Source organism: Cottoperca gobio, unplaced genomic scaffold, assembly GCF_900634415.1.
Source record: "Cottoperca gobio unplaced genomic scaffold, fCotGob3.1 fCotGob3_318arrow_ctg1, whole genome shotgun sequence".
Lineage (NCBI taxonomy): Eukaryota > Metazoa > Chordata > Actinopteri > Perciformes > Bovichtidae > Cottoperca > Cottoperca gobio.
In genome coordinates, this window is record NW_021166926.1 from 1,521 (window position 1) to 12,500 (window position 10,980).

Sequence of the window (10,980 nt, forward strand, 5' to 3'; positions counted from 1 at the left end):
CACTGATGTAACACAAGAGACACAACTACACACTTGATGTACATACAAGAGACACAACTACACACTGATGTAATATAAGAGAGACAACTACACACTGATGTAACAAGAGACACAACTACACACTGATGTAACACAAGAGACACAACTACACACTGATGTAATACAAGAGACACAACTACACACTGATGTAACACAAGAGACACAACTACACACTGATGTCATACAAGAGACACAACTACACACTGATGTAACACAAGAGACACAACTACACACTGATGTAACACAAGAGACACAACTACACACTGATGTAATATAAGAGACACAACTACACACTGATGTAATACAAGAGACACAACACACTGATGTAACACAAGAGACACAACTACACACTGATGTAACACAAGAGACACAACTACACACTGATGTCATACAAGAGACACAACTACACACTGATATAACACAAGAGACACAACTACACACTGATGTAACACAAGAGACACAACTACACACTGATGTAACACAAGAGACACAACTACACACTGATGAACACAAGAGACACAACTACACACTGATGTAACACAAGAGACACAACTACACACTGATGTCATACAAGAGACACAACTACACACTGATGTCATACAAGAGACACAACTACACACTGATGTAACACAAGAGACACAACTACACACTGATGTAACACAAGGAGACACAACTACACACTGATGTAACACAAGAGACACAACTACACACTGATGTAATACCAAGAGACACAACTACACACTGATTGTAACACAAGAGACACAACTACACACTGATGTAACACAAGAGACACAACTACACACTGATGAACACAAGAGACACAACTACACACTGATGTAAACAAGAGGACACAACTACACACTGATGTAACACAAGAGAACAACTACACACTGATGTCATACAAGAGACACAACTACACCGATGTAAGCACTACAGAGACACAACTACCACACTGATGTAACCAAGAGCAAACTACACACTGATGTAACACAAGAGACACAACTACACACTGATGTAACCACAAGAGGACACAACTACACACTGATGTAATACAAGAGACACAACTACACACTGATGTCATACAAGAGACACAACTACAACACTGATGTAACACAAGAGACACAACTACACACTGATGTCATACAAGAGACACAACTACACACTGATGTCATACAAAGAGACACAACTACACACTGAGGTAACACAAGAGACACAACGACACACTGATGTAACACAAGAGACACAACTACACACTGATGTAACACAAGAGACACAACTACACACTGATGTATACAAGAGACACAACTACACACTGATGTAACACAAGAGACACAACTACACACTGATGTAACACAGAGACACAACTACACACTGATGTAACACAAGAGACACAACTACACACTGATGTAACACAAGAGACACAACTACACACTGATGTCAATACAAGAGACACAACTACACACTGATGTCACACAAGAGGACACAACTACACACTGATGTAAACACAAGAGACACAACTACACACTGATGTAACACAAGAGACACAACTACACACTGATGTAATACTGATGTAACACAAGAGACACAACTACACACTGATGTAACACAAGAGACACAACTACACACTGATGTAACACAAGAGACACAACTACACACTGATGTAATACAAGAGACACAACTACACACTGATGTAACACAAGAGACACAACTACACACTGATGTAACACAAGAGACACAACTACACACTGATGTAACACAAGAGACACAACTACACACTGATGTCATCAAGAGACCACAACTACACACTGATGTAATACAAGAGACACAACTACACACTGATGTAATACAAGAGACACAACTACACACTGATGTCATACAAGAGACACAACTACACACTGATGTAACACAAGAGACACAACTACACACTGATGTAATATAAGAGACACAACTACACACTGATGTAATATAAGAGACACAACTACACACTGATGTCATACAAGAGACACAACTACACACTGATGTAATATAAGAGACACAACTACACACTGATGTAATACAAGAGACACAACTACACACTGGATTAACACAAGAGACACAACTACACACTGATGTAATACAAGAGACACAACTACACACTGATGTAACACAAGAGACACAACTACACACTGATGTACACACAAGAGACACAACTACAACCACTGATGTAACACAAGAGCACAACTACACCACTGATGTAACACAAGAGACACAACTACACACTGATGTAACACAAGAGACACAACTACACACTGATGTAACACAAGAGACACAACTACACACTGATGTAACACAAGAGACACAACTACACACTGATGTAAACACAAAGAGACACAACTACCACCTGATGTAATACAAGAGACACAACTACACACTGATGTAATACAAGAGACCACAACTACACACTGATGTAACACAAGAGACACAACTACACACTGATGTAACACAAGAGACACAACTACACACTGATGTAAACAAGAGACACAACTACACACTGATGTAATACAAGAGACACAACTACACACTGATGTAACACAAGAGACACAACTACACACTGATGTAACACAAGAGACACAACTACCACACTGATGTAACACAAGAGACACAACTACACACTGAGTAACACAAGAGACACAACTACACACTGATGTAACACAAGAGACACAAACTACACACTATGTAAACACAAGAGACACAACTACACACTGATGTCATACAAGAGACACAACTACACACTGATGTAAACAAGAGAACAACTACACACTGATGGTAACACAAGAGACACAACTACACACTGATGTCATACAAGAGACACAACTACACACTGATGTCATAAAGAGACACAACTACACACTGATGTAAAACAAGAGACACAACTACACACTGATGTAACACAAGAGACACAACTACACACTGATGTCATTACAAGAGACACAACTACCACACTGATGTAACACAAGAGACACAACTACACAGGTCATAACACAACTTACCACAATGATGTCACACAAGAGACACACACTACACCACTGATGTAACACAAAGAGACACAACTAAACACTGATGTCTACCAAGAGACACAACTACACATGATGTCAACTACAAGAGACACAACTACACACTGATGTCACTACAAGAGACCCACAACTACACACTGATGTACTCCAAGAGACACAACTACACACTGATGTAACACAAGAGACACAACTACACACTGATGTCATACAAGAGACACAACTACCACACTGATGTAACACAAGAGACACAACTACACACTGATGTACTACAAGAGACACAACTACACACTGATGTAACACAAGAGACACAACTACACACTGATGTAACAAGAGACACAACATACACACTGATGTACCACAAGAGACACAACTACACACTGATGTAACACAAGAGACACAACTACACACTGATGTAACACAAGAGACACAACTACCACACTGATGTAACACCAAGAGACACAACTACACACTGATGTAAACACAAGAGACACAACTACACACTGATGTAACACAAGAGACACAACTACACACTGATGTAACACAAGAGACACACTACACACATGATGTAATATAAGAGACACAACTACAACTGATGTAACACAAGAGGACACAAGACACAATACACACTGATGAACACAAGAGACACAACTACACACTGATGTAACACAAGAGACACAACTACACACTGATGTAATAAAGAGACACAACTACACACTGATGTAACACAAGAGACACAACTACACACTGATGTAACACAGAGACACAACTACACACTGATGTAACACAAGAGACACAACTACACACTGATGTCATACAGAGACACAAACTACACACTGATGTCATATAAGAGGACACAACTACACACTGATGTAATATAAGAGACACAACTACACACTGATGTAACACAAGAGACACAACTACACACTGATGTAATATAAACATGTTTGATAAGTTGGAAACCACTTGTTAATCTTTAAAACAGTGTATATTTAAAATTGTATTATCTCATCTGTATTACATCTTTACAATTTAACTCCTAAACATTACTGACATAATGATCATGTATTACATTATATATATTGCTGTAAATGTGTACATGTTCTACTTAAATAAAGAAGATGGCAGCGTAAAAAAGAAAAAGATTCGTCAGCGACGTCACTTCCTGTCTTGCGCAGAAGCGACTTGAGCCAACATGGCGGCGGTTGTGGAGAAATCAACGAAAGAGCGACTTCTCTCTGCGTTGGACGATTTGGAGGTTTTATCCCGGTAAAGTTACAAGTCCCGCAGTTGTTGCCTGGTTGGGCTGTCTTAAGGTTTATTACAGTGCTGGTGTTTCATGTGTGGCGAGTTTAACGCCTGTTAACCAGCACCGGCACCGTGAGCTAACGTTAGCCGTTATTTGTGTTTGTATTCCAGGGAGCTGATCGAGATGTTGGCGCTGTCCAGGAGCCAGAAGCTGCCGCAGCCCGGGGAGGACAGCCAGGTAACAGCACGTGCACATGCCCCAATGTCAGCCAGCACTGCATGATGGAGGAAGTATTCAAATCAAGTACTACTGGTACTACAGTACACTGAGGAAGTACTCTGGTACAGTTTTTGGGTCATTTTATCCCAACTCTTCCATCAGGGCTTCGTTTGAGGTGAAGCGAAGTATTAGATCAAAGCTGCAGAGAGCCTGCCATCATTTAACAAAAAGTGTTTGTGTGTGTTCCTCAGATCCTGGAGCTGCTGGTACAGAGGGACAGGGAGTTCCAGGAGCTGATGGAGGTGGCTCAGCAGCAGGGGAAGGTGCACCAGGAGATGCAGCTGCTGGAGAAGGAGGTGGAGAAGAGAGACAACGACATCCAGCAGCTGCAGAAACAGCTGAAGGAGGCTGAACACATCCTGGTGGGTTCATCTTCCCATCCAGACTGGAGGAGAAAGATCTGCTCCTCACCACGATATTAATGTTGCGTTATTAAGAGTTCGACTGTTGTTGCTGCTGACAAGTCAACATTTCTGCAAAACTTCAGCCCAGAAGAACATTCTGCACCAACATCTTCTTCCCCCACGGTGTCTTTATAATAATAATAATAATAATAATAATAATAATAATAATATTAATAATAATAAGCTTTATTTGTAGAGCACCTTTCATACAAGAATTGCAGCCCAAAGTGCTTCACAGCAGAAACATAACAATTAGTACAAGATTAGAATAAGAGCATTTACAGAACAATAATCACAGTGTTGATGTAATGAGTCTGAAGTACCATTATAACAATAGCAGAATTAAAATAGTATAAAATAACATTGGAAATCATGCCTAGTTTCCCTATCTGTGCCGTACTTAGCGACCCTACTGGGATCATCACATCATTCTTGTAAATGTTTTAAACTATCAGAAACATATTTTGAAAGCATGAGATCAACAATGGGCCCGTGGCCCTTCAACTGGTCTACTCCCTTCGGTTAAAGCCAGTTTTTCTCCAATACACATTTATCAGAGAAACGTCCTCTTGTTCCCGTGGTAACACAGTCTGTTTGATCAAAAATACACACTCTGAACTTTATCTCAGTTACCTTTACACATTCAATGTTAAACCATGCATAGCAAACATTTATGAAATCATTTAAATTAGTTTAAAGTGGCACCATTAAAAGGCTAAAGTAAAGAGATATAAAATATCACCATTAAAAGGCTAAGATAAAAATATATAAAATATCACCATTAAAAGGCTAAAGTAAAGAGATATAAAATATCACTATTAAAAGGCTAAAGTAAAAAGATATAAAATATCACTATTAAAAGGCTAAAGTAAAGAGATATAAAATATCACCATTAAAAGGCTAAAGTAAAGAGATATAAAATATCACTATTAAAAGGCTAAAGTAAAGAGATATAAAATATCACTATTAAAAGGCTAAAGTAAAGAGATATAAAATATCACTATTAAAAGGCTAAAGTAAAGAGATATAAAATATCACTATTAAAAGGCTAAAGTAAAGAGATATAAATATCACCATTAAAAGGCTAAAGTAAAGAGATATAAAATATCACCATTAAAAGGCTAAAGTGAAGAGATATAAAATATCACTATTAAAAGGCTAAAGTAAAGAGATATAAAATATCACTATTAAAAGGCTAAAGTAAAGAGATATAAAATATCACCATTAAAAGGCTAAAGTAAAGAGATATAAAATATCACTATTAAAGGCTAAAGTAAAGAGATATAAAATATCACCATTAAAAGGCTAAAGTAAAGAGATATAAAATATCACTATTAAAGGCTAAAGTAAAGAGATATAAAATATCACTATTAAAAGGCTAAAGTAAAGAGATATAAAATATCACTATTAAAAGGCTAAAGTAAAGAGATATGTTTTTAGCTTTTGAAGATATTGAGCGAGCTTGCCTCCCTTTATAATCATATCGTGAGAGTAGAAGTGATAAACATTAACAGTCTGTCTGACCTGAATATCTCCAACAAGGCAGGAGGACTTAAATCTGCCAGCAGTTGTGTTTCATGGAATCAAAAGACTTAAAACCTTAAAACGTATGATAATAATACATTTTATTTATAAGTGCACTTTTCATTTGCGTAAACAAAACTCAAAGTGCTACAGAGTAAAAACGATGAGCAAAATATACATTTAAAAAATAAAATAAAAACATTTGATAGACAAGACAACACTTTAAAATGGTTAAAGTCGAGCAACATGCTGTTAAAAAGATGTGTTTTAGGCCCGTTTTAAAAGCATCCACAGTCTGTGGCGTCCTCAGATGTTCAGGGAGAGCATTCCACAGTCTGGGAGCGGCAGAGCAGAAGGTGCGATCTCCCATGGTTTCGAGCTTGGTCCTGGGGGGAAGGAGGAGGTTAGCCTTTACAGAACGGAGGTTTCTTGTGGAGGTTTGTGGGGTGAGCAGTTCTCTGAGGTAGGATGGAGCATTTCCCTGAATACACTGATGGGTGTAAAGGGAGATTTTATAATCAATCCTGAGTGAGACCAGGAGCCAGTGCAGTGATTTGAGGATGGGTGTGATGTGTTCGTACTTTCGCACTCTCATCAGGATCCTAGCAGCGCTGTTCTGGATGTATGAGCTCTTACAAAGAAATCTTTCTTTGTATATAGATATATAAAGTGTGTGTGTGTGTGTCTTCTGTTCTTCTAACTCAAGACCTGTTTCTTTCTTTAAGGCCACTGCTGTTTACCAGGCGAAGGAGAAACTCAAATCCATTGACAAAGCCAGAAAAGGTGAGCTGACACACTTCCTGTCCAGCGGTCTGTCGGCTCTGGTGGTTTTGCGTCTGATGTCTTGTTAACTCGTTGTTTGCAGGAAGCATCTCTTCAGAGGAAATCATCAAGTACGCTCACAGAATCAGTGCCAGCAACGCCGTGTGTGCGCCGCTCAACTGGGTCCCAGGTAGGAACCACAGATTCTGCAGCGCCTCCTCTTTTCCACCTCACTGTTAACACACATGTTGGTCTCAGGTGATCCACGCAGACCCTACCCCACGGACCTGGAGATGCGCAGCGGGATGCTCGGTCACATGGCCAACCTGCCGACCAACGGCGTAAACGGACACCTGCCGGGTGACGCTCTGGCTGCTGGCAGGCTACCAGGTGAGTGTCTGCAGGTGTTGCTCTCACAAGTCTTCACTGACGTGGAAACATTAAGAAAAGCTTTCACAAAATGATTTATGTTTCAGAAACGGGAATCTTTCCCCGGATTGCATATTTATTTAATTTGTCTTGATATTTGAGCTTCAGCAACACAGAGGCTCAGTGAAGCGGCTGCGAAGTGAAGACCATTAAAAGAACCGTTATTAATAACACGGTTTAAACGTTTGAGCGGAGGGAGGCGCCCGTTAAACATGGCCTCCGTTAAACATGGCCTTCGTTAAACTCCTGCCCTGGTCCAGTGTACGCCACGCTACAGGAGATGAGAAGGGAATTCCAGCAGCTCATCATGGCTGCCACAGATCTCTGTTCCCCCCGCTGCTTTGTGACGCCACAGAATAACCTCCGTCTCCCCTCCCTCAGACGTCCTGACGCCTCACTACCCCTGGCAGTCCTCGGACGTCTCGGTGGGGATGCTGCCTCCTCACCACGGCAACGACTTCGGCCTGGAGCCTCCAGGGCACAACAAGGAGAACGAGGACGACGTGGAGGCCATGTCGACTGATTCCTCCAGCAGCAGCAGCGACTCCGATTAAAAAAGAGAGAGTGTGTGTGTGTGTGTGTGTGTGTGTGACCACTGAGCAGCACCTGATCAAACATCTCCACCTTTGGTTTGTGCAGAGCTCGAACATGAGGAAGGACAAACATGAAGCATTAAATGTCTTGTGTCCAAAACCCAAAGATGTGAATGTGGTTAATATGATAGAAAACAAGAAAAAAGCAGCAAATCTCCATATTTGAGGCTGAATTTTTTTTACTTTTACTGGATTCTCAAAATAGTTGTTAGTTGTTCTGCAGGAGCGATCAGACGCTCTGCAGGAGCGATCAGACGCTCTGCAGGAGAGCGTCTGATCGCTGCAGCTCTGCAGCAGAGCGTCTGATCGCTGCAGCTCTGCAGCAGAGCGTCTGATCGCTGCAGCTCTGCAGGAGCGATCTGATCGCTGCAGCTCTGCAGGAGCGATCAGACGCTCTGCTGCAGCTCTGCAGGAGCGATCAGACGCTCTGCTGCAGCTCTGCAGGAGAGCGTCTGATCGCTGCAGCTCTGCAGCAGAGCGTCTGATCGCTGCAGCTCTGCAGGAGCGATCAGACGTTCTGCTGCAGCTCTGCAGGAGAGCGTCTGATCGCTGCAGCTCTGCAGGAGCTCGTTCATAAAGGAGATTTAAAGCATCATTTACAGTCATTGTGTCCGCTAACATCTTAAGTTCCACGCTACCTTTTATTAAATCTGCCATCATCTCGTGGAATGAGTTTGTAAGAGCAGCCTTTAGTTTTCCTTGACCTTAATGTTTCATCTGCTCTTAATCTGTTAACGAACAGCTTCAGCCTCAGAGCTGCAGGTTCCGTGTTGTCGAGCAGTTAAAGGTTTGAAGACGTCATCGTCAGAATTAAATGAGTCGATCGTTCTTGTATAAATATTCTAAAGGAAGCGGCTCCTGCAGAGTAAAGACCAAAGTGTCAGAGTTCCTGCTGACGTCTTCAGCTTTTCTTTTCCTAACGAGATCGACATTTGGGGAAATTCACAAATGGACTTTCTTGCTGAGATGAACAGATTGAAACCACGAACTGTTCCTAAGTGAACTGTATTTGCTCCAGTTTAACAATTACATTTTGAACAAACAAGGGAGGCTTGTGTACTTTTGCATTCAGTTCAAGCGAATAACAACTTGAAGAATAAAAGATGAATTCCCATTCTTAAAGTCCTGTGAGGAAACAATCTGAACTAAATCTTTCTTATGACCGAAGAGGTGGAACCTTCTTTCTGAGTTCCTTACATTCCTCTCAGCTCTTCGTAAATACGTTTCCATCCAGAAGGAAGACGGACAGCGATGTTCCAGAACTTACTGACAAAGTGTGTGACTGTTCGAGCAGCGAGAAACTAATTAGTATTAAGTTCTTGATGCTGTGCTGCACTTCTGCCTCTTGTGGTCAGAACGAGTATTACAACAACAAACATTTTCACACATGAAAAACAAAACAAATATTATTCTGACAATTTCTCCTTTTTTCACTTGTTGATTCATAAACACGAGAAGAAATTATTTCAGACTCACAGTTATGTATCTTCCTCTCCGGGCTTCCTGACTTCTACATGACTCATTATTATCTTTTATATTTTAAACACACGGGCTGAAACAGAAACCCAACATTTGACTCGTGTTGCTCTTTGGTGACCATGTTTGAAAGTGTGTCTCAGTGTTGGAGCTCATGTGTCCCACGTTTACTGTCCGATAACAAAATGCTGTTAATTTACCTCTGTGTAAATAAGCTTGTATATACTCCGCTTTGTAAATAAATACTTTATTTGAATAGATACTGTGTTTCTTTCCAGTGGTTATACTGACTGTAGAAAGTAAATGTAATTAAACAATAAATACAAATACAAATCACTTTAAATGTGCAAAAACTTTCTGAGGATACAGTTTATTGAGGATCCGTTCTTCATATAACTGCAGGTCAAAGTGTTTTACTTACTCTGTTGTATCTGTTATATCTGTTGTATCCTGCTTTCTCTGGCCGCAGGGAGATGTATATTGTTTTTAATAAGATATTGGATCTGTAGCGTTCCTTCAGGTGCTGAAAATCCTTAAAAACTAGAATTAAGATTGGATTTTGGATTAACATTAATCCCCATTTATTACACAGCAGTTATGTTTTTTTCTTTTCAATTCCAACATGTGACATTAAAACGGTAAACATTTAGGCATCATAATGAAATAAGAATAACATGCATGACTCGGATGATACATTCAGCATAGGTAACTGTATTATAGTAAAAGAAAGAAAACAGAAAATGTTGGTAATAAAATAAAATATCTCCGAGACCTCGAGAACTTGGCTTCATGGATGTGACGTTCCCCAGAAATGTAAACTGAACTGGGAATGTTTTCAGAGTATAATATTACATCCTTGTCTTGTGAGTGTTAACATAGTCTTCTTTCTTTCCAGAATCCTGATGTGTAGATGTTTACTTTTTTCATTTTTACAAACTTCACATTTGCTATCAAACAACACAAAATATTGGGATAAATATTATGCACAATTTTGCAATGTATTTCCTTCATTTTGTTGGGGATAATTTAGGTGAAAGGCCAGAAGGAGGCTATATTTACACAGTCAAGGCCATGACGCTGCTGCCTTCAGGCACACTGTGTAAACTCCCAAGTCGATGATTGTGTATTTTGGTTAAAAAGGAAGAGCAGAGAAATGATTACTTTTCTAGTTGTAG

At 40.1% G+C, this 10,980-nt stretch overlaps 1 protein-coding gene across 1 annotated transcript; it reads left to right on the forward strand.

Annotated features, from left to right (window-relative positions):
- Positions 1-4,213: 4,213 nt before the first annotated feature.
- Positions 4,214-8,668, forward strand: LOC115005550 (mediator of RNA polymerase II transcription subunit 4). The gene is made up of 7 exons (XM_029427422.1): positions 4,214-4,358; positions 4,509-4,575; positions 4,809-4,979; positions 7,271-7,328; positions 7,411-7,497; positions 7,566-7,697; positions 8,118-8,668. Exons 1-7 carry the CDS (start codon positions 4,285-4,287, stop codon positions 8,288-8,290), a joined length of 762 nt encoding a protein of 253 aa, XP_029283282.1. The 5' UTR covers positions 4,214-4,284; the 3' UTR covers positions 8,291-8,668.
- The last annotated feature ends 2,312 nt before the right edge of the window (positions 8,669-10,980 follow it).

Excerpts from the sequence above, each read along its gene's own strand:
- LOC115005550 (XM_029427422.1), top strand. The coding sequence starts at position 4,285 with ATGGCGGCGGTTGTGGAGAAATCAACGAAAGAGCGACTTCTCTCTGCG. Across the intron at positions 7,329-7,410 it reads CATTGACAAAGCCAGAAAAG|GAAGCATCTCTTCAGAGGAA; the intron begins GTGAGCTGACAC and ends CGTTGTTTGCAG. Across the intron at positions 7,698-8,117 it reads GGCTGCTGGCAGGCTACCAG|ACGTCCTGACGCCTCACTAC; the intron begins GTGAGTGTCTGC and ends CCCCTCCCTCAG.